Source organism: Oryx dammah, unplaced genomic scaffold (assembly GCF_014754425.2).
Source record: "Oryx dammah isolate SB20612 unplaced genomic scaffold, SCBI_Odam_1.1 HiC_scaffold_28, whole genome shotgun sequence".
In the NCBI taxonomy this organism is placed as follows: Eukaryota; Metazoa; Chordata; class Mammalia; order Artiodactyla; family Bovidae; genus Oryx; species Oryx dammah.
The window spans coordinates 48,331,191-48,355,726 of record NW_024070212.1 but is presented as its reverse complement, the minus strand read 5'-3'; the positions used below and the strand labels follow the sequence as shown (position 1 = coordinate 48,355,726).

The 24,536-nt window shown below is 34.1% G+C and overlaps 1 protein-coding gene across 3 annotated transcripts in view; it reads left to right on the top strand.

Annotated features, from left to right (window-relative positions):
* FNBP1L (formin binding protein 1 like) overlaps positions 1-24,536 on the top strand; it is a 117,311-nt gene that overhangs the window by 87,288 nt on the left and 5,487 nt on the right. For 2 of the 3 annotated variants that reach the window (XM_040232288.1, XM_040232289.1), the window contains exons 7-13: positions 1,341-1,469; positions 3,369-3,515; positions 5,716-5,919; positions 14,940-15,049; positions 16,446-16,578; positions 16,958-17,052; positions 23,500-23,648. In XM_040232288.1, the coding sequence (XP_040088222.1) occupies positions 1,341-1,469; positions 3,369-3,515; positions 5,716-5,919; positions 14,940-15,049; positions 16,446-16,578; positions 16,958-17,052; positions 23,500-23,648 (967 nt within the window). Of the gene's footprint in view, positions 1-1,340; positions 1,470-3,368; positions 3,516-5,715; positions 5,920-7,361; positions 7,521-12,450; positions 12,466-14,939; positions 15,050-16,445; positions 16,579-16,957; positions 17,053-23,499; positions 23,649-24,536 lie in introns of all 3 variants that reach the window. The other variant, XM_040232290.1, reaches the window with a different exon arrangement.

Genomic DNA, 24,536 nt, shown 5'->3' with positions numbered 1-24,536 from the left:
ACTTGAAATAGGACACGCCTCCCCTGAAAGAAAGAACCATTGTGGGTAGGGAATACTTGGAATCCTTCATTTCATCATAATTTGTAAGACGAGGGAGAAAAGGGAAAGGAGTGAATGAATGTGTTCTTAGAGTCTCAGGTTAGAACTTGAAGTGTATTTTTCTTTAGAAATACTTTAGGCAATGGTGTTTAGTTTCCATAGTACTTATTATTTTAATCTTCAAGAACACCATGAATTAAATGGATATTTGTGGACTTATTTGAGATCTTGACTACCATGTATATCTGTATGTCAGTTTGTTTCTGAGTTCAGAAGAACTAACTTGTAGATCTACTGTTAGAAGGTTAGGGATTACAATTATAAAAACTAGGATTAGAATAATGAAGTGTATTTGCAATGTGCTTTTATTATTTTCAGAGAAGTCTCATGTAACAATTTATAGCTTGGAATACTGAGAAACTGTATTTGGAGTTTGGAATATTGAGTATTAACTGAGTTTGGAATATTGAGTGTTGGAATATTGAGAAAAGAGTTCAATTCTTATTTTTTTTCTATTAATTTATAAGCAATTGAGAAAATTGTTTAGATTACCTCCAGTAAACCTGGAATTAATGATTTGTGTTGTTTGTATGCAGATGTTCTCATTAATATAGATGGCATTAATGTGACTCATTGGAAAAGCATTTCTGTAAGAGCTTGAGATGAAGAGAACTATATTCTAATTAAGCATTCCTTTAAGTATCAATGTCTGTTGTTTTGTATAGAGGTAGAAAGTATTAAGCATTACATTATCCCCAAATTACATTTTTACTGTTAACCTGGATTCATTGTGGTTCTGAATTGAATGTAATTGGATTATGTTTGAAGAGAAGTTTTACTGATAACTTTGTAACTGTCTAAATTACTCCTGATGGTTTTTTTTCCTTTTCTGATTAAATGCTTACTGTTTAAATGCTTACTGACAAACCACAATGTTGTCATTTATTTAATTAGAAAAACCCATTCGTTAAGAAATTTTATTCGAATGGTTTATTACAAGGGAGAGGATTTATTATTGTAGTAAGAGAAAGGGAATATTGCAACAGGGCGACTGGCCATAGGGAGGGGACATATGTACACCTATGGCTGATTCATGTTGATATTTGACAGAAAACAACAAAATTCTGGAAAGCAGTTCTCCTTCAATTAAAAAATAAAGATCTGTAAGCATCTACTTTACTTTTAAATGATATCAGTAGTTAGAAAAAGCCTAGTTTTAGTATAACTTCTAAAAAGTGAACTAACTGTGATTTTGTTGCACCTCTTCTCATTGGTAATGATTTGGACCAATTTGCCTCTAGGCTAAACAGCAGTTGAATCTACGTACGCATATGGCTGATGAAAATAAGAATGAATATGCTGCACAATTACAAAACTTTAATGGAGAACAGCACAAACATTTCTACGTAGTGATTCCTCAGATTTACAAGGTAAAATTTAGAGATACGAAATTAACCTTATTTTAGATCTGAGAAACCTAGTCTTGAAATCTAAAACTTTAACATGCCAGGCATCAGTCAGAATGTTTCTAGATTCACTAGTCATAAAAATTGGTAATAAGAAATTTATGATTGATTATAGAGGTGAAAAGTAATTTTTTTTACTTTGAAATCACAAATTTTTCACAGATTTCATAGTAGTATATTAAATAATTCACTAAAACAGTGACATTTTCTAGATAAATTTTCATATTACATTAAGTATTGTGAGATGGGAGACTTCATTGGAATTTTGTATTGTAGTCTGCTTATCTAGAATTTGGATGTAGCCTTTGACACTATTAACAAGATCATTGGCGTTAGTACAGATGGCAGAAATAAATCTTAAATGCATTTGCTAGCCAGGTTTTTGCCTGCTTGTCTTCCTAGCTGTTAGATCATAAATGTAATTTAGGGTTATAAACCCCATCCATCATCATTTAGCAGTGCCAGACAGGCCTCAGGAAAAGACCCTGGAATTTACATGAAGGTGAAATTATGTTACTGCCTATTCTAGAAAGAAGAGAAATTAGAAAAAAGGGATTTAGTGAAACAGTGTTGAAAGAAGTGGTACCTGGGAGAGCTGAGCTTATGTGAAAAGTGTACACTTTTCAGTCCAGCATGTACACCCGTGGCTGATTCATGGCAATGTATGGCAAACACCACCACAATATTGTAATTAGCTTCTAATTAAAACAAATAAATAATTTTTTTTAAAAAAAGTGTCAGTCCAAATACACCCCCCTCATGCCCCTGCCCCCCAGCCAAGCTATTAATAGAACTACAAAGGAAGCATAGTGAGAGGTAGTGGACTAGAGAAAGTATCAGATATTGGTCATTTAATCCAGAGCATCTAGTCAGCCAGTCCTCACTCTGTAGTGCTTTTCTAAACTTAATAGCTAAGCCTTCGTATTCCGGGGAGACCTTAATTTGTAGATTCACTGCTTTGTTGTGTTTGGAGGCTTGCTCTTTTTGTCTGGACCTTGCTATGGATCAGTCTTGCCACTTTGTGATACTGGGTTCAGTCCTTCTGTGAAAATGCTGGTCTCAAAATAAATTCCCAGGCTTTGGGAAGTAATTAAAGAGGAAAAAATAGTGTGAAGGCTATAGGAGTTAGGGGACTTAAGCAGTGTAATTGCTTCCTAAAAAGAAGAAAGGTCATTGTTGTTGACAAATAAGAAATGTCAAAAATTGCCTTTAAGTTATTTGGCTTCATGTGCCCTGGCATAATTCTTAATAGCAGGTGCCAGTGAATTTTTTGAATTGTAGGGATCCCATACATGTACCACTTTGACCTTGCAGCTTCTTGTTTTTCCTCTTGTGTCCCCAACCTTTTGACAGTCACTTTGAGCTGTAGACTGTAGTAGGTTTGGGTGCCTGTTAGTATGTGGTTGACTGTGGATTCTTAGTCCAGCCAGATCTTAGCAAAGTGTTCTGAACTAACTTAAGGTTTTAGAAGTCTCACACTTGTATATGTTATATGCCAGCTGCTTGAAAAAGAAAAAAATCAAAATTTCTGTTTTCAAATGAAACTTTACTGAAGAATAAAAAGCAGAGGTTGTATGAAGTAGGGAGCTGGTAAGCTGTAGAGGGTCCCTTATAAGGCTTGAAAACCGGTGTCACCTGGTTTTTAGGATATACTAAGCCTTGAATTTTTATTCTTTTGCTGTTTCACAGGCCTCAAGTTTTAAGTGTTTTCACTCTGTAGCACTGTTAAAAGGTACTTACAACAGTGTAACTGTTAGGGGATATCTTTGTGGGATTTTTGTTTCTGTTTTTGTTTTGGAAGGGAGTTTCTTCAGAATGAAAAGAATAGTCAATTTTCTTTTTTTAAAAATTCCTAATTATTAGCAACTGCAAGAAATGGATGAACGAAGGACTATTAAACTTAGTGAGTGTTACAGAGGATTTGCAGACTCAGAACGGAAAGTTATTCCTATCATTTCAAAGTGTTTGGAAGGAATGATTCTTGCAGCAAAATCAGTTGACGAAAGAAGAGTAAGTGTTTTATAATTTGAATAATGTATTTGATTTAAATTAATGAAATGGATTGGGAGAAGGGGGGAAGTGATTGATGGATTATTGATTTTAAGTTATATTCTGTAGAAGTAAGTCTGGCTATACATTAGACTCCTTCAGGCTGTAAGGATCACTTTAAACACTAAAGTTCTAATCACTTAAAAGAGTTCTAATGCTTCTTTTTCTTTTCCCCACTAATTTTTCAGTTCTATTCCAAGAGTATAACTTACCTGTAAACTGTATGTTGCAAACTGTATTATACTATTATTATTTAAACTATTATTCTAGTGAAAGTTTAAAGAAGGAAATGGTCAGATCTAGAGTTAAAAGAGTTGCTTGTTGCCAGAAGAGTTGGCATTTCAGTTGCATTCTGAACCATGAGTAGTGTATGAATGATGGCCCATGAGAAAAGAAAGGAGAGCACTGTGAGTAGAAGTGCCCAAGAAGCCCTTCTCATGGAAGGTGCAGTCATTAGGGTGTACACACTGAGCCTCAACCAACATCCTTGTTTTAGAATCATCATGTCAACCTGTGACCCTCAATCCATTTCATTACTCATTTCTTTTTATAACTTTTTTTTTTTAATTGGAGTATGGTTGATTTACATGGTTGTGCCAGTCTCTGCTGTACAGCAAAATGACTCAGTTATGTACATGTATACATTCCTTTTTATATTCTTGTCCATTTTACTTTATCACAGGGTATAGAGTATAGTTCCCTGTGCTCTACGTCTACAGTAGGACCTTGTTGTTTATCCATTCTAGATATAATAGTTTGCATCTAATAACTCCAAACTCCCAGACCATCCCTCTCTTTTCCCTTTCTTCTGTTCATTACCTATTTCTTTAATCTGGTTTAGGTTAAAAGAAATTGACTTTCTTTGTATTGTCTTTCTGGCAAAAAGTCTTAAGATATTTTAGTTCTTCTGATCTGTTTCTAAAGATAATTTGAAGTTATTATTCTATCAAAAGAAAAAAGAAGCCCTGTTCTTCTTGAAGAAATAAATTTAATTATCTTATTATATCTTGAGTAAGGTCTAGAAAAGGTCTCGTACCCAGTTATTTTTCAGTAAATACTGATTTAATGACTCAGAAACTGAGGATGTGAGAAAAGAGAAAGAGAAGAGAACCAATGTTTGGGGAGTGCAAAATAGGTACTACATATTTTAGTCTTCACAGCAGGTTGGTTTTGTATGAGTGAGGATCTTTTCTGTAACAGAATTCTGACTTAAATTTAAGAAAGAAAAGATTTGGGGGTTCTTTAATTGGTAATTCAAAGTTACATCTTGGTGTGATGGATCCAAGATTAGAAATATAGTTAGGTCCCTCCTCCTCTCAACCTGTTCTTACCCTTTAGCAAATGATTGGTGTGGGTGGCATTAGTGACAAAAAAAAAAAAAAGTAAGGTATAACTTAAGGATGACTTTTGACTTCAGTGATAGGCAAAGTGTACTATCAGTAGAAATAAGGAATAAAATAGGAGAGGTTGGTTGGAGTGCGGGAGGAGTTTGTAAAGAATTCTGTTTGAAACTAATGAGTTTAAAGTGTCAGTAAAACATTCATGTAGAGGTATATGTATGTCCAAAACTAGCATGTAATACTTACATGAGCTTTACAGTTTTGGGTAAATGGTGCTAAGCTTTATAATTTCAGAGTTACTTTTTGCCCTCTACTGTTTGTGAGATCTTCATTGCTCTGTTAATATTTCCAAGTATGTCTTTAATACATTTTATTTATCCTTTCCCCTGTCGGGTAAATGGAAGGCTTTCTGCTTGTCTCCTACCCTCTTTTACAGTTAGATACCTTTTCCTCTATTCTATAAAACAGAAAAACTTTTTCCTTTAAAACTTGGAATTTCTACTTGAGAGTAACCTCTTCCTATATCCTTTTTTGTCAGTTTGATGTTAAGTATCAGCTAACTACTCAAGATGAAATTCAGTGGGTTAAAGCTATGGAGTGAAAACATCCATGACTATTACAAATTAATAAAGTGGTCATTTGTGAATTATTTTTTTATAGGAATTAAAATATTTAGGGGTTATTTCATATTTACAGGAAGTAATTATTCATTTTGAACCTTTAATAAGTATTGTAGAATCATTTCTTTAAATTTTTATTTGTTGTTTTCTGACACAGATTTAAGATTTTGAAAGCTAATATGGTACTATTCTTATGTGTAGGACTCTCAGATGGTAGTGGACTCCTTTAAGTCTGGATTTGAACCTCCCGGAGACTTTCCATTTGAAGATTACAGTCAGCATATTTATAGAACCATTTCTGATGGGACTATCAGTGCATCCAAACAGGAAAGTGGAAAGGTGGATGCCAAAACCACAGTAGGAAAGGCCAAGGGCAAGTTGTGGCTCTTTGGAAAGAAGCCAAAGGTAAAAGTCATTAAAATTTTCTGTGCTGATGATTTTGTTCTAGTCTGTCATTTAAAATAATGTAGGTATTGGATGGATAATGGTTTACTCCTAATAGAGAATAAATATTTTTATTTGAATTATTCAATTAACTTTATACTTAGTAGAAACACAGAATTTTGTACCTTAATAATAAAATTATTTCTGAATTTAACATTTAATAATGAGTAAAAATATTTAATAAGTTAGTATCTCTAAATGATATACTTTTGAAATTTCATTTGTATGTAGTTTCAGTTCGAATTTTTTAGGAGTCATGATGTGACTGTGAGATCACTGAAATTGCAGTTCTCAATTGGAATGATTGAGCACAGCAAAAATAAATGTCAAATTAGGTCTTACAGATCATACTAACAGTTATTTTTATCATCCATGTGAATATTTTTTATCATCCATGTGAATATTTAATGGGAAGGGGCTCAATGCGTGTAATTATTTGAAGTTTTTAAAAATCTCTAGTTTATTAAGAAAGTCTCTCTCTTAACTTCTTGTCTAAACCCATCTTTTGATGTGCTATTTATTTTAGATAAATTTAGCTCAGCCAGTGAGCAAATGGAATGAGTATTTAATCTTATCAATTTAATGGCTATAAAGTATCATATCAGTAGGAGAATAGATAATCTGATGTTCTGTATTTGTTAAAGTATACTTGATTATTTTAATTCATTTTTCTGCTCTTGACATATGAATTTAGATAACATTTAACTCATTATAATATACCTATAAATATCTTTAAAAGCACAATTATAATTAACTCAAGCTTTATTTATGCTTTTCATAACATTGTTCATCGAGAAGTTGAGAGGTGAGACATTTTTAAGTCAAATCAGAGTAGCTAGGAAAACTTAGATAAACAAGGAATACTGAAAATTTTTTTTTAAAAAAAGAGGTATTTTTTAAAAAACCAGGGATGAAATAGAAACAGAGAGGAAAGCCACAAATGTAATGAATCTTTTTTGCTTGTTTATGATAATAGTTACAGTTTTAACACTTTATTTTAATAGACATTGCCTGTTTAGATAACTGTTAACTATAGCTTCTGCCATTATCTCTGACAAGTATAGTTAAGTGTGACTAACTAGGTGGTTTTAATAATCTAGATATCAGAAGATATTTTTTTATCTAGGTCATATTGCTCTCTCTAACCTTATAATTTGTATGCTGTATATTTTCAGTCTGTTAGCTTGTAAAACAGTGATCAAATGAAATGGTACATTTTTAAAAGTACATTTGACTTTAAAATGACAGTTTTGGCAAAACTGTGTTAAGTTTCTTGTAATATTTTTACAGAAAACTACCAGATATATTTTGTAAAAAGTATGTTGCCAAAAATAGAATTTTCATTTAGGAAAAAAAGCTATGCACATTTGGCTTATTGATTCCTTTCTTTATTTCCATATTAGCCACAATCCCCACCCTTAACCCCTACTAGTTTATTCACATCCAGTACTCCTAATGGGTCCCAGTTTCTCACATTCTCCATTGAGCCCGTGCATTATTGTATGAATGAAATAAAAACAGGGAAGCCCAGAATTCCTTCTTTCAGAAGTCTCAAAAGAGGGGTAAGTTTAATAATGGGTTAAAATGCATGATGGCCTATTGTGTGTGTAGTGTGGCTTTTAATACTCTCCACCCTCATTATAAGGCTCTCTCCTGTAAATATATAGTTTAAAACACCACAGAATTAAGTATAGCTGCCCTCAAGTTAAAAACAACTCCTCTTTATAACATTTGAAATGCTCAACCATAAAAGAATGGTATTATAAAGAGGGTGCTGGGTACAATCATATTAGCTATTTTTCTTTTTTTTTTTTGTTTATGTGAAGTCATATGTCCACCATTGTCTTGTAATGTATTTACATTTTTAAGACTTTCAGTAATTTGTCACTGAAATTATTCATGTAATAATCTGTCACTAATGATGACTTCTGTGAATTTTATAAAGTATTATTTTGTTGGCAAAAAAAATAAAGTTCTATTTTAATTTTAATTGCCCTACTATCAGAAACATAAAACACAATTGCCAATAGTTAAAAAAATCAAAGGCATGTTAAATAATCAAGATTGTAGATCAAATTAAAATAATATATTGCAAAGTATATTGTATAAGTTATAAAGCCTATAAAAATACTAGATTTTATTGAATAATGGAATTTGTTTTCTTAAAATTAAAAAAAAGAAAAGTATTTTTCACCAAATTTTTCATTTTTTTCCCCATAAGCTAGCCTTTGCCATTTGCTTATAACTAAAGATTCCCTTGGAGAAGGAAATGGCAACCCACTCCAGTATTCTTGCCTAGAAAATCCCATGGATGGAGGAGCCTGGTGGAATACAGTCCATGGAGTTGCAAAGAGTCAGACATGACTGAAAGACTAACACAAAGATACTCTGCAAATGAAAAATTTAAGGATAGTGAAAAACAAATACTAAACTGTTTCTTAGCAACAACTGTTAAATACTACTGATAAATTAGTGTTAATTCATTATGTTAGACTAATTTCTGTTGTTTAAGATCTGATTTGAAGGACATGGTTGTAATATTCATAGCTCGTAATTTAGATACATTTAGGAGATTTGGGGCTTCCCTTGTAGCTCAGTTGGTAAAGAATCTGCCTGCAGTGCAGGAGACCCGGGTTCGATCCCTGGGTTGGGAAGATCCCCTGGAGAAGGAAATGGCAACCCACTCCAGTATCCTTGCCTGGAAAATCTCATGGACAGAGGGGCCTGGAGGGCTGCAGTCCATGGGGTCCCAAAGAGTAGGGCACGACTGAGCGACTAATACAGGAGATTTGTATGAGCATTTGTTTAGACATATAAAAATCTTAGGTGTAATAACCCACAGATGAGAACTCAAGAGTTTGTTAGTGTCATAAGAAGTCTAGTTGTTAACAGCATTGCACTCACTCTTGGACTCACTCTTTCTTTCAGTCCCTCTTCTCCTTTCCCTTTCCCTGCTGCTACTCCCTTCCTCCCCTTTCTTTTTCCTTCTCTGCCTGGCTTGTATGCTTCTCACTCTTCGGTAGCCCTTTCTATCTTTAAATTGCTTTAGTTGGGTTTCTCTTTTGGTCACATGTAGAACAAGATACATATCTCATAGGGCAATATTATATTATTATTTGCTTTTCTATTAAAACAGTATGACAAGCTAATTGGTGTTAACAAGGCAACAGAAATGTCCCAGTGTATTACATTCTTTTGGGGACTTCCTTTTTTTCCTGTAATGACCTGCACTTCTTTGCATTACCTTTCCTAACTCTGTGTGTGAATGTTATTATAGGTTAATTCATGACATTCTGAAAAGTCCCTGTAAATGAGTCTGTGTTACGCTTATAGGCACTACAGGTGCCTGTAATCAGTTTTAAAAGCTCTTTTCACTTGTTTAAAAGACTTTAAGAAATCATACTTGGGATTTTTGTTGCCTGAATTATGAGAGTAGAATTAATTCCCATCTTTCTTCTTTGTGATGACTTAGACGTCACTAAATATTAGGCTCTTGCAGAAATCAATGGTAATCAAAAATTGCAATTACTACTTGTAATTTCTAGGAGCCATATTTTTGGAATCTCTCAGGTATCCTGCATATTGAGTCTATCAGGGCTAGTTACAGTACCCTGCACAGCATAGTCTTAGGGATATGAAGTACACACAATTCTGTGAAAAAAAGTTTAGTTATTTAGAACTGTGAGCCCTGGAGAAAGAAGCTTAAATAAGTGACATCTTTATTGTTACTGAATAAATTCACAGGTAGAATTTTATAACTGCCGAACTTAAAAGTGTCTGTGTGGTCATTATTTATTATATTTCTACATATTGCTTCAGCTTTAAATACTAGGACATTTGTTGGGGTAGGGAGGCTAATTCTAGTAGGCCAAAATGGTTGCACTTATTATTAGTTATCATGCCAAAGAAAAAAGCAGTATGCAAGATAGAAAATAAGATAGACAAACCAGCTGGAGACTGGAGAATAGAGCAAGAAGTTAAGTTCATTACCTTGGCATTGAGAAGTTTCTTTCTGCTTTGATTGATATTTGGTAGTTTAATTGATACGATTTCAAAACTATGTTCTCTTTCCACTTAAGAATTTTCTCAATATAGAAAAGGAAGATATGCTTTAACCATTTATGTGTTTTTACGTGAATTTACATGTAAGTCCATAAAACTTAAAAAGTCTTATGGTTTATTAAAGCTGATGAGTTGTACCATTCAAATCAGAAACTCTTGTTTTGAGCTATATTTGTTTCATCATTTTTCTTAAATATCTGCTTTTGGCTTTTATAAAAATTTATAATTTCTTTCATTCTTAAGAAAACCTGCAGTTTCCATTATCTTTAAGGACATGAGAAATGTTATATTGGACCAGTGTTTTTTAGTTTGATGATGGTACTGGTAGACTTTTTCTGAGGGATGAGGGTCTATAATTTCCTTCTGTAACATCAAGATCTAACCTTAAATAGATATTTAGTGCACACTCAAAAGCTATTTAATATAGAAATGAATATTTTTTATTCTAACTACTTCATTGGTGCTTACTGGGTGCTCCTTTTTTTTTTTTTTTTAGTATATATATATATTTATCTAGCAGTAGTGAGTCCATCTAGCAAGTCCATGTTTATTGTCTAAATTATTCATGATCTTATAGGCTTATAGAGTCATTTTTGTAAGCATTTAGAATACTGTTCTCAGGATTTTCCTACCTTAAAGTTAAATACACATAATAATTTGAATTGCCTAACTGATTTCCTTTTTAGCTCCCTTATGTATTTATTAAGATATAGGAGGTATGTGATGTTTTCAGTATAGTATTTCTCTATTGAACATGAATTGCTTTAAAAAAGACAAAATATATTTCTAATATTTATGAAGAACTTGAGTTTTTATATCCCCAAATCTAATGAACTGTGATTTTATTGTCTAATTAATAGTAAAACCAAGTTAGCTAAAAACTGAAACATTTAATATTTTAGTTTTAACTGTATTACTCTTTTCTCTAAATTGTATTAATAAAGAAACTGGAAAAATAAGCTGCTTGAGATTATCATAAAAGAAATTCAAATAATTTACCTATTTTGTTTCTTATTGATATGATTTTGTTTTAATAATATTTATAGAAAACCATAAATATCTTATAAAAATTTAAAACTCTAATCTTCTTAATAGGAATTTTGTCATAGCAAAATAAGTTGTGGTTTTTGTTCCCTGAAACTACTGACAGTCTAAAGAATGTTAAGCTTAATTTGGAAAAGATAATGGATAGCATATGTCATCTTTTCTTATCATTGTAACCATTAATATATATGGCCAGTTCATCAGCGATAAGGGGTAGATATTTTTCTCAGCTATTTATTAAAATCTGTATTTTTATGTGAAATTCTACCTGATGCCCTCCATATTCTCTAAAACACCTTGGCTTAGTAAACAGGGAAAAACAGAAATTTTAGAAACCACTAAACAAATGCAATGAATGTGAAGATAAACTTTGTAAGTTCTCCTGGGTATTATGAGTCACAGTGCGTGTGAGTATGTGGGTGTGCACACACACGTATGCATGTGTACATGTGTGTTTAGTTGGGATGCTTGACAGATGCAATGCCGGTTGCAGAACCCTGGGAACCCACAGAACATGGATGATACATACATAAGCATTATATATATATATTTACATATTCATAATATGAGAGGACTCTGCTCTGTCAGATTTTCAGAAAGAATAAATTTTAACCAGTTTTCTAAAAATCTAAGTTATATTTTTAGTGTTGCTTTTTGAGTGTATGGATTCCAGAATGAAAACTGAAAAAGAGAAGCTATATTGTCAAAGCAAAATTCAACCCATGTATTGTATCTGTTAGCAAATATGTATGGGAAACATGAATCTAGGTGGCTCATTATTATTTTGATAATAATGTGTTTTTTTAATGTGTCTGTACATTAAAAATAGCATCTTAAAATTAAAGTAGAAACGTTACCCTTACCTACCCTGACATATTCAAGTTCAAAACAATATTTTGAATTATAACAATTCAGATAATGATGTTTAATGCATTGGGAAGGGTATTCCATTCTTTAATACTACATATAATATTTCTTTTAAATGGCTAATATTAGATCTTTATGTTCAACTTTTTGAGCATTAGGATTTTGAGAATGAAGAGCTGTATATGTGAAATCCACTTATGTAAAAGTTCTCTTTTAAAGAAGAAAATACATGATTGCTGATAAAATCATTACTATTTACTTTTGAGTTTTAGTTGCACTTAGAAAATATCTGCCCATTATCATCAGTGTATATATATATATTTTTTTTGCAAGTAATTTACTTTCCCCAAAATGTGGTTACAGTTGTTTTTCTGGCATAATTGTTTGGATTGTGAAGTGTACATGATTTATTTTAATATCGTAAGAAAAAAAAAAACAGTAAAAGTGATTGCATCTTCTGTATTACGGTTTCATGTGAATAATATACCATTTCTTTCTGTTTTCCATTGAACTATTCAGTGGTCGGTGAAGATGGTAAGCCTTATGTGCTGATCTGTATACTGTGCCAGTATTAAATAATCACAAAACATTGTTTTGTTTAATTTAAAGCAAAGTGGTAAGGTACATCCCCACATGTTACCTTGTGTGTCTTTTCTTTCTATAATCCATAGTCCAACACATGCCAGTACCTCTGATGTCATAAAATTTAATAATAATGTGGTTAACTGTAACTCATTAAGCTCTTAAATGTTATTGGGTGGAGTCTTTTCATGTTACAGAGAATAAAATTAAACATCATTTTAAAAGTTACATGGTAGAACAAAAGTTTATGTTTTTACAAAAGGAAAATTAAAAATGATTTTTCTTAACTCTGTAAAAAGAAAGATAATGTAAGTTTGATATGTAGTTTATCCCAAAAATCATCAGATTTTCCAAAAAGTAAAAAAGATTTCCTGCTAGTTTCATTAGTCAGTGCTTTCTTTTGTCTACTACTTGAATGGGGATAAAAATACAGATAACCTAAATATCGTGTGTGTGTGTGTGTGTATGCGTGCATGTGTAGTATTCCTTTATACATATGTTTCAAACAAATTAATGAAATTACATTGTGAAGACCTAACATAAAAATTATTGGGTGTTTACATAGTTTCTCATTTTTGGAAAACAAACCAGTCTTTTTCAGACTCTTGCAGTTTGACCTTTTATGAATTACCATGTAGTAGAAGAGGTTTTTTAATGTCTCAGAGTCTTCTTTACAGCCATAGGAAATAGAGTGAGTTTAGTTCTCATATTCTATAAAGAAATATGTTATAATGTCAAAATGGGATATTAGAGATTCAATAGGTCCCTACCTATTGTTAATAAATTTGAGAACAGTTTCATTACAGATAGTGAAAGAAATCTGGAAGATTTACTTCTAAAGTAATTGTGAATTTATTACAATACTGCCAGCAAAACCATATTGAAATATAATTTTTCATTTAATTATATTTTTATCTTTGGCACAATATAATAGTTTTCAAACTATCGTACCTCAAATTAGATTAAATTTGACAACTTATATTTGTAGTTGACCCCTTTTAAAGGCACTTTGTAGGAAAATTTGCCATTTGTTTATTTACATCAGATTTTTTTGTGATTGATGGATTTTTATTTCTGGTGACTGGTAGATTAAAAAGCAGAAGTCACCTGGGAAAGATGTCCTCTTTTTTTCAAGGCAGGCTTATTGAATATCTGTAGTGTTCAGGTCATTTGCAGAAAATTTTGTTATAAATTAAATGTTATATTTGATCATGTATTATCTGAAAAGCGAGTTTTATTTTTTAAAAGTAAGAGAAACACAGATGATGAAATAAAGCTGTTTAACTATGTTATAGGCATAAATGGCTCAAAGAGCAAAGATGCATTTGTTGTGGGAGCTTATTTCAGCAATACTTAAAAAATTGAACTTATATGTTCTTAGAATCCCCATTTTTAAAATAAAAATGAAGAATAATAGTTGTCATCAATTTTTGAGTATGTAAAATCTTACATAAAGATGGGCTCATATTAAACAGAATCAGTACTTGCTAACATTGGATATAGTTGTGTCATCTCTAAGAAGATAACTATGGTAACAATGACATGATTAACATTTAAGAGGAGAAAGACATCATTTGAATCAGAAGTTACATCTAAGTATTAGAATGTTTTCTTAAATGATGTAGTTTTCTTGAATAAAAAACATTAAAAATTTTCAGACATTGAGGATCCTTCCTAAATAAGGATTTTGTCTTTGAATTTTATCTCTATTTCAAGAACTGAGGTATGGTTGTACAGAAGGATAACTGAAAATAAGTCCCTTATTGGAATATAATTTTGATTTACATTTCACACAGTGAATAGTTCTACCTTTTATTTTTTAATGATCAAGTATGTTTTGGTCCTAATGAATGGTTTAATAAATGTAATCACTCAAAGACTGTTTAATATTAAAATATTTTTCATTAGTTTGCCTTTATGAGGTAAGTTGCTTAATTGACTCAATTATATAACCATTTAATATTTTCAGTCTGAACATTTGCAATATCCTTACTGTCATGGCAATAGATTTGATTTGGGAAAGTGGTATAATACGTCATATATAAAATATTTTGTATAGGTGAGAAATGTTATGTGTTTCCATTTCGTTGTTGTTGCTGTAAGAAGGTTCATCTGTATTTATTTTAACTCTGCCAAGACCCAAATATAATGTTATACTGGTAATAACCAGTTATCTGTATCTGGTGATATTTTTACCTATTCTATTTCATGATTTTATAAAGTGACTGGAATCTGAACTCTTTCTTCAGTATGATTATTTTAATTAACATACATGTACATACATTTATAGATTTCTTTTTCTTAAAAGGAGTCGTTGGGCTAATTTGAAATTAAAATTGATATATATTCTTCCTTTATAATAGGTATATTTTAGAAATAAAATTTCATGAAAATATTTTTTATAATGATTTAGATTCTCTTTTCAGGGCCCAGCACTAGAAGATTTCAGTCATCTGCCACCAGAACAGAGACGTAAAAAACTACAGCAGCGCATTGATGAACTTAACAGAGAACTACAGAAAGAATCAGATCAAAAGTATTTTCCCATGAAATCCTCTCTATTATTCCTTTCAGAGTCTAATATGAATGATATGTTTAAATGTGGGGTATAAAAGGCTGAAAAATTATACATCCTAACTGAAATACTTTTCAGGGAAAAACACACTCCTAAATTTTGGAAAATTGTGTGATTGATCTGTGATGTTTTTAAACTGAAATGTTAGAGAGTTTCTTAGGTTCAGATTACTTATTGGATGCTAATAGTGTATGTGTATGTCTTCCATAAAATTTCAAGATAGTTTTGATTTATTATCAAGGGTATATACTTTGATAATTTTTGTTTTGCTTTGGTATGTAAATGGAGCTCAATAGAAATCTGAGGCTGAAATTACTTTGTTTGCAGCAGAAATGTTGGAAAACAGTGTTTGATTACTTACAACTGCAGGTTCATTCACTCATAGCTTTAATTTTTTTTCAACTTCATAAAGAGTTTCTTTTAGTTCAGTTTTATTTTAGTGAATATAGAAATTTGTATATGATGAATAAAGGGTTATTACAGTGATTGGTAACTTACATCTGCTGTTAAACTGAAGATAAAATTGAAACTTAAACTCTAACATGAGTGATTAAAGAATTCATATTTGAGAATCATCTGAAGATAGGTGATATTAAAGTAGTCAGTTATGTCTCAGTGAAACTGGAAAAATCAAAGCAATGACATCATCTTTAAAAAGAAGGACTGTAGGATGAGACGAGAAGAAATCTTTGATTTTATGAAATACACTTAAGGATGAACAGAAAAAAAGAAGGAGCCAGTGAGGGAAATAATGAGATAAAGGTGAAAGGAAAGAAAAAGAAAATATTACCTCCAGGAAATCAAGGAAGAAAAGAGTATTAGGGGATGTTAGTAATGTCAGATGTTAAGAGTCCAGGAGAGCTAATTGAGGCATAATCTACAGGGGTAAGATTAGAGAAGTGAAGAGTGATGTGAACTTAGAGAGAGGTGGTATCGATGAGTTGGGAGAATGACAGTGCTGTGAAGTAAGATAAGGAACACTGGTGGTATAATATGTCTGGATGGGGGAATGTAATGACTTTGATTTGGGACATGATGAGTTTAAGAATATTGGGGAATATTCTTCCAGCCCTTGATTAAATCTATATAATCTCATTTAGGAAGCAAGAAATGAGACATGAAACCTTTTTTAAAAAAATTCTGAATGTTTTAAAAGACTGTCTCTATAAATTACTAATAGTATATATGTGATCAACTTTGTGCAGATTATCTTTAATCAGATAATGTTTCATGAAAGTTAAAGAACTAGGACTCTTAAGATTAGGCTGCATGTGAGTCCCCAGAATCAAATGAAACTCTTTTACCTGGAAACATGTGAAGTGAATGTTTACTTTTGTGGCTTCCTTCTCATTTTCAGAGAAGCGCTCAACAAAATGAAAGATGTATATGAGAAGAATCCACAAATGGGGGATCCAGGGAGTTTGCAGCCTAAATTAGCAGAGACCATGAATAATATTGATCGCCTGCGAATGGAAATCCACAAGAATGAGGTAGATTTGTTGTTTAGCAGTTTTCAAAGACAAGTTCATTTTTATAAACTTCACTATGATAAATTGGTTCTTGCTAGAATTATCCTCAAATATTTTCTTGTAGGGTTAATAATCTAAAAGTAAGGCATCATTAGGATGTACAAATAAGGTATCATCTTTAGAATTAGCTCCTCATTGAAGTTTTTTCCTATGTAAAACTAAATATTTATACTATTTTTAATCAGCTATAACATTGATCACTGACCAAATTGAAATAGAGATTTCCCTTCTCTAAGAGTTAGATAATAATAAAGGCTCAAATCACATTTTCAATGTAGAATATCTTATGAGCTTTAAAATATATTTATTGAGCTCAGTTTTACTTGTGTTTCCCCCTAAGGCTTGGCTCTCTGAAGTTGAAGGCAAAACAGGTGGAAGAGGAGACAGAAGACATAGCAGTGACATAAATCATCTTGTAACACAGGGACGAGAAAGGTTATTTTTGCATTTTATTTGTGTTCTTTGTCCCCCTACCCCCAGACTTTTCTCTTTAGTCCTAAATTTTGGACAATTCCCTTTTTTCCTAATTTGATACGTTTGGCTTTTAATAACTTAGTCTTTGAACCTAAATAATTTTCTGTTCTTTACATTAGCTACAGGTGAATTATGAGATGTTATTTTGCTACTCACTTCTAGTTTGTAACGCGTCTAAAAACAGAGGTAGGAACTTGGAAAATTCTGGGAGTTGTAGTCTGGAGGCATGGCCTCCTCAGACCTAGGAAGATTGCTTGAAAGTTTAGATGGAGTTGGGTAGCTTATACCAAAGAAAAATTTAACTGTCAAATTACTCAAAGTTTTGTAAAGAAAATAAGTGCATATTGCTAGATTGGATCAGAGCTTCCAAAAGATGTTTTATCAAGTTTCCATGTTTTCAGATCATTTGTGGCATTTTCTCCCTTTGAGTAATATTTCCACCCCCCCTTGTAATAAAATCCAACAAATTTGGACTCAGAGAAGAATTTGAGAGATCTAGTATCAATAATTGGTTTATATCTAATTACATTGTAATTTGAGCAAATTGAGTTTTTAAAAATTTTTTTATTGGCTTATAGTTGATTTATGGTATTCGTTTCAGATGTACAACAAAGTGATTCAATTATACATATATTCATTTTCGAATTCTTTTCTCATGTAGGTTATCACAGAATATTGAGTAGAGTTCCCTATGCTATACAGTAGATCCTTGTTGGTTATCTATCTTATACATAGTAGTGTTGTGTGTGTGTTAATCCTAAGATCCTGATTTATCCTTCCCCTTCACATTTAGCAAATTAATTTTTAGTGTTGAGTCTCAGTTTCCTAAAATATAAAATAAAGATGAAAATACCTGTCATTCAGGGTTATTAGTAATGAATGAGATAATGTACACAAAGCACCTAACAGTAAGATACCAGGTAGCAGGATGTTAATTCCTCTTTCTCTTCCTCTCCATTATCACTTTTTGAAAGAGTACATTTCCTTAAGAGATAGTCACAACAAGAGTTTTTGTTATTAAATGATAGGATACTGAAAGGGGAACTCCCCAGGTTGGTAGGTGCCCAATATGCTACTGGAGATCAGTGGAGAAATAACTCCAGAAAGAATGAAGGGATGGAGCCAAAGCAAAAACAATACCCAGTTGTGGATGTGGCTGGTGATAGAAGCCAGGTCCGATGCTGTGAAGAGCAATATTGCATAGGAACTTGGAATGTCAGGGCCATGAATCAAGGCAAATTGGAAGTGATCAAACAGGAGATGGCAAGAGTGAATGTTGACATTCTAGGAATCAGCGAACTAAAATGGACTGGAATGGGTGAATTTAACTTAGATGACCATTATATCTACTACTGTGGGCAGGAATCCCTTAGAAGAAGTGGAGTAGTCATCATGGTCAACAAAAGAGTCCGAAAAGCAGTATTTGGTTGCAACCTCAAAAATGACAAAATGATCTCTGTTCATTTCCAAGGCAAACCATTCAATATCACAATAACCCAAGCCCAACAAGTAACGCTGAAGAAGCTGAAGTTGAATGGTTCTATGAAGACCTACAAGACCTTTTAGAACTAACACCCAAAAAGATGTCCTTTTCATTATAGGGGACTGGAATGCAAAAGTAGGAAGTCAAGAAACACCTGGAGTAACAGGCAAATTTGGCCTAGGAGTACAGAATGAAGCAGGGCAAAAGCTAATAGAGTTTTCCCAAGAGAACGCACTGGTCCTAGCAAATACCCTCTTCCAGCAACACAAGAGAAGACTCTACACATGGACATCACCAGATGGTCGACACCGAAATCAGATTGATTATATTCGTTGCAGCGAAAGATGGAGAAGCTCTATCCAGTCAGCAAAAACAAGACTGGGAGCTGACTGTGGCTCAGATCGTCAACTCCTTATTGCCAAATTCAGACTGAAATTGAAGAAAGTAGGGAAAACCACTAGGCCATTCAGGTATGACTTAAAGCAAATCCCTTATGATTATACAGTAGAAGTGAGAAATAGATTTAAGGGCCTAGATCTGATAGATAGAGTACCTGATGAACTATGGAATGAGGTTCATGACATTGTACAGGAGACAGGGATCAAGACCATCCCCATGGAAAAGAAATGCAAAAAAGCAAAATGGCTGTCTGGGGAGGCCTTACAAATAGCTGTGGAAAGAACAGAAGAGAAAAGGAAAGATATAAGCATCTGAATGCAGAGTTCCAAAGAATAGCAAGAAGAGATAAGAAAGCCTTCTGAAGAAGCGATCAATGCAAAGAAATAGAGGAAAAGAACAGAATGGGAAAGACTAGAGATCTCTTCAAGAAAATTAGAGATACCAAGGGAACATTTGATGCAAAGATGGGCTCGATAAAGGACAGAAATGGTATGGACCCAAGAGAAGCAGAAGCTATTAAGCAGAGGTGGCAAGAATACTCAGAAGAACTGTACCAAAAAGATCTTCATGACTGAGATAATCACAATGGTGTGATCACTCACCTAGAGCCAGGCATCCTGGAATGTGAAGTCAAGTGGGCCTTAGAAAGCATCACTATGAACAAAGCTAGTGGAGGGGATGGAATTCCAGTGGAGCTATTTCAAATCCTGAAAGATGATGCTGTGAAAGTGCTGCACTCAATATGCCAGCAAATTTGGAAAACTCAGCAGTGGCCACAGGACTGGAAAAGGTCAGTTTTCATTCCAATCCCAAAGAAAGGCAATGCCAAAGAATGCTCAAACTACCACAAAGTTGCACTCATCTCACATGCTAGTAAAGTAATGCTCAAAATTCTCCAAGCCAGGCTTCAGCAATACATGAACCATGAACTTCCAGATGTTCAAGCAAGTTTTAGAAAAGACAGAGGAACTAAAGATCAAAATTGCCAACACCCACTGGATCATCAAAAAAGCAAGAGAGTTCCAGAAAAAGATCTATTTCTGCTTTATTGACTATGCCAAAGCCTTTGACTGTGTGGATCACAATAAACTGTGGAAAATTCTGAAAGAGATGGGAATACTAGACCACCTGCCTCTTGAGAAACCTATATGCAGGTCAGGAAGCAACAGTTAGAACTGGACATGGAACAACAGACTGGTTCCAAATAGGAAAAGGAGTACGTCAAGGCTGTGTATTGTCACCCTGCTTATGCAGAGTACGTCATGAGAAAGGCTCGGCTGGAAGAAGCACAAGCTGGAATCACTACTGCCGGGAGAAATATCAGTGACGTCAGATATGCAGATGACACCACCCTTATGGCAGAAAGAGAAGGAGAACTAAAGAGCCTCTTGATGAAAGTGAAAGTGGAGAGTGAAAAAGTTGGCTTAAAGCCCAACATTCAGAAAACTAAGATCATGGCATCTAGTCCCATCACTTCATGGCAAATAGATGGGGAAACAGTGTCAGACTTTATTCTTTGGGGCTCCAAAATCACTGAAGATGGTGATTGCAGCCATGAAATTAAAAGACACTTATTCCTTGGAAGGAAAGTTATAACCAACCTAGATAGCATATTGAAACCAGAGATATTACTTTGCCAACAAAAGTCCGTCTAGTCAAGGCTATGGTTTTTCCAGTGATCATGTATGGATGTGAGAGTTGGACTGTGAAGAAAGCTGAGCGCTGAAGAATTGATGCTTTTGAACTGTGGTGTTGGAGAAGACTCTTGAGAGTCCCTTGGACTGCAAGGAGATCCAACCAGTCAATCCTAAAGGAGACCACTCCTGGGTGTTCATTGGAAGAACTGATGCTGAAGCTGAAACTCCAATACTTTGGCTGAGCGACTGAACTGAGATGAAAATAATCTAATCTCCCTGGCTTGTGTTATTAAGAATTTAGCTTCCAGACATACTGAAAATACTGCAAAATCTAATCAGGCAAATTTTACCATTAAAATCTCATTCAGTCATCTGATTATTTGGCAAAATTAACATTTTTCTCTTTTGAAGTAAATATTTACCAAAAAATTATCTTTGGTTTGCCTGCTCTTTTGGATTTTCTTAGTTACCAACGTTCCTGTTACTGTGGTTGATTGGAAATCAATTTTCCTAGGAGTCTTTTGATTTTCAGTGACAGGATGAATCCTCTACCCATACTGACTTAAACAGAAAAGGGATTGTATTGACTGACTTTAGGGAGAGCTTGATCTAGGAACTCAGATTATATCTTCAGTTTTCCATTTCCACCTCACAGTTCTGCCCTCAACTGTGTTAACTTCATTTTAAGGCTCTGTGTCAGTTCAGTTCAGTTCACTCAGTCGTGTCTGACTTGTTGCAACCCATGAACCGCACCATGCCAGGCCTCCCTGTCTGTCACCAACTCCCGGAGTTTACCCAAACCCATGTCCATTGAGTTGGTGATGCCATCCAACCATCTCATCCTCTGGTGTCTCCTTCTCCTGCCTTCAATCTTTCCCAGCATCAGGGTCTTTTCAAATGAGTCAACTCTTCGCATCAAGTGGCCAAAGTATTAGAGTTTCAGCTTCAACATCAGTCCTTCCAATGAACACCCAGGACTGATCTCCTTTAGGATGGACTGGTTGGATCTCCTTGCAGTCCAAGGAACTCTCAGGAGTCTTCTCCAACACCACAGTTCAGAAGCATCAATTCTCGGTGCTCAGCTTTCTTTATAGTCTAACTTTCACATCCGTACATGACTACTGGAAAAACCATAGCCTTGACTAAATGAACCTTTGTTGACAAAGTAATGTCTCTGCTTTTTAATATGCTGTCTAGGTTGGTCATACCTTTCCTTCCAAGGAGTAAATGTCTTTTAATTTCATGGCTGCAATCACCATCTGCAGTGATTTTGGAGCCCCCCAAAATAAAGTCAGCCACTGTTTCCCCATCTATTTGCCATGAAGTGATGGGACCGGATTCCATGATCTTAGTTTTCTGAATGTTGAGCTTTAAGCCAACTTTTTGACTCTCCTCTTTCACTTTCATCAAGAGGCTCTTTAGTTCTTCTTCACTTTCTGCCATAAGGGTGGTATCATCTACATATTTGACATTATTGATATTTCTCCCAGCAGTCTTGATTCCAGCTTGTGCTTCTTCCAGCCCAGTGTTTCTCATGATTCATTCTACATATAAGTTAAATAAGCAGGGTGACAATATACAGCCTTGACGTACTCCTTTTCTGGAATCAGTCTGTTGTTGCATGTCCAGTTCTTGTTGCTTCCTGACCTGCATACAGGTTTCTCAAGAGGCAGGTCAGGTGGTCTGGTATTCCCATCTCTTTCAGAATTTTCCACAGTTTATTGTGATCCACACAGTCAAAGGCTTTGGCATAGTCAATAAAGCAGAAATAGTTATTTTTCTGGAACTCTATTTTTTGATGATCCAGTGGATGTTGGCAATTTGATCTCTGGTTCCTCTGCCTTTTCTAAATCCAGCTTGAACATCTGAAAGTTCACGGTTCACGTATTGCTGAAGCCTGGCTTGGAGAATTTTGAGCATTACTTTACTAGCGTGTGAAATTAGCGCAGTTGTGCAGTAGTTTGAGCATTCTTTGGCATTGCCTTTCTTTGGGATTGGAATGAAAACTGACCTTTTCCAGTTTTGTGACCACTGCTGAGTTTTCCAAATTTGCTGACATATTGAGTGCAGCACGTTCACAGCATTATCTTTTATGATTTGAAATAGCTCCACTGGAATTCCATCACCTCCACTAGCTTTGTTCGTAGTGATGCTTTCTAAAGCCCACTTGACTTTACATTCCAGGATGCCTGGCTCTAGGTGAGTGATCACACCATTGTGATTATCTGGCTCGTGAAGATCATTTTTGTACAGTCTCTATATGGTGATCTTCTAAATCTGTACGCTCATATTTCTTCAGGTTCGGGTCCAGTGAAAAAGGGAGTTTCTCTTTCAGTAATCCCAAACAAGAGTCTGTTACACTTTACTGAGTTACATGCCTACCTGTGGGCTATTCACTCTGGTCATGCAAGTTCTCTGCTAAGATGGATCTTCCTGAACCAGGGCAGAGCAACTCTACCTGAAGCCTGTGAACTGAACATGGGTCTGGGTGGGTCCTCTACGAAATTTTAGTTTTCTTGCAAAAACGGTGGATGAATCCCTCCATCCCTCTTGAATCTGGGGTGATAAAAACCAACTATTCATGACATTTTTCCATTTTATCTCTGGACCCAGTGATAATGAGACATATTTACTAAGTACATGTTATGTGCCTAGAACATTATTATCTTTAATTTTTTTAATTTCAGAAAATCCAACAAAGAAGCATTTTGAATTAGAAGCCATGCACACACACACACACATTTCAAAATTTAAGAAAATAAAGGCTTAATTGGGAACTGTATCATTGATTTTTGATTCTCTGAATTAATCTTGTGGAGATCAGTTTGTAGATAATATAAAAAGTTCCCATCTTTGTGATACTTGATGAGACATAATTTTGTTTTATAGTCCTGAGGGAAGTTACACCGATGATGCAAACCAAGAAGTTCGTGGACCACCCCAACAGCATGGCCACCACAGTGAGTTTGATGATGAGTTTGAAGATGATGATCCCTTGCCTGCTATTGGACACTGCAAAGCTATCTACCCTTTTGATGGTATGATTTTCTTAATGCATTGTATTAGATAAAATTGTTTCCTTAAAGTCTACATGTGTACTGAGTCCCTGTCCATATAGCTAAATACAATCACTAGAAAATTATCCAGGCTCGTTAGTGTGAATATTAACTACATTACAAACACAGAGATGTTCCTTCTATACATGCGTTGAAAGAAAATTGCCTATGTTACCAGTATGCTAATAAAGATTATTGTTTAATTATCAACTTTGGCTGATAACAGAATTTCCCAAAGAGACCTTACTAATGTACTCATCAGAGCTGAAGCTGCTTGAGCATATAGCTCAACCCAGAAAGTGGAAGGCTGGTAGATAACACTTCATGCTCTTCCTTGTAAGTTGCTATCATCGAGTGGCTGGTATAAGGCAAATGGCATAGCTGACTGCCGCTACCATATCCTGAGTCTGTCGGCCATATTTTCAAGTGTGGGAAGGAGAAAATGTAGCTTCTGTATGTGCCTTCCTTCTCCTGTGATAGTTGGAGAACAAACTGTGAGGGAAGGAAGGTGTGGTCCTGTCAAATATTTTTAGTTACCCTTCTCTTTCTTGGACTTTGAAAAATTGTTTCCTTCATTTCACCAAGAAGCAGAGTAACACCTTCACAAAGAAGTTGGTATAAAATGCTATATGATTTAAGGTCCTTCCCTACCCATCTATGGTTTTGGTTTTTAAATTGAGTAATTTTCAGTTATTCCTCACTCCGAGAAAATTGTGTTAAGATCTTGTAATGTAGAGAGGAAGGGAAGAATTTAGCATATGTTAAATAAAGATTCATTTGTGAAAATTGTTACTGTTAAGCAACTTGGGAATGGCTAAGGGATTGGGAAGAAAGAGAAGCCTGAGGCTGTTGAGTTTTGAAGGAGATTTG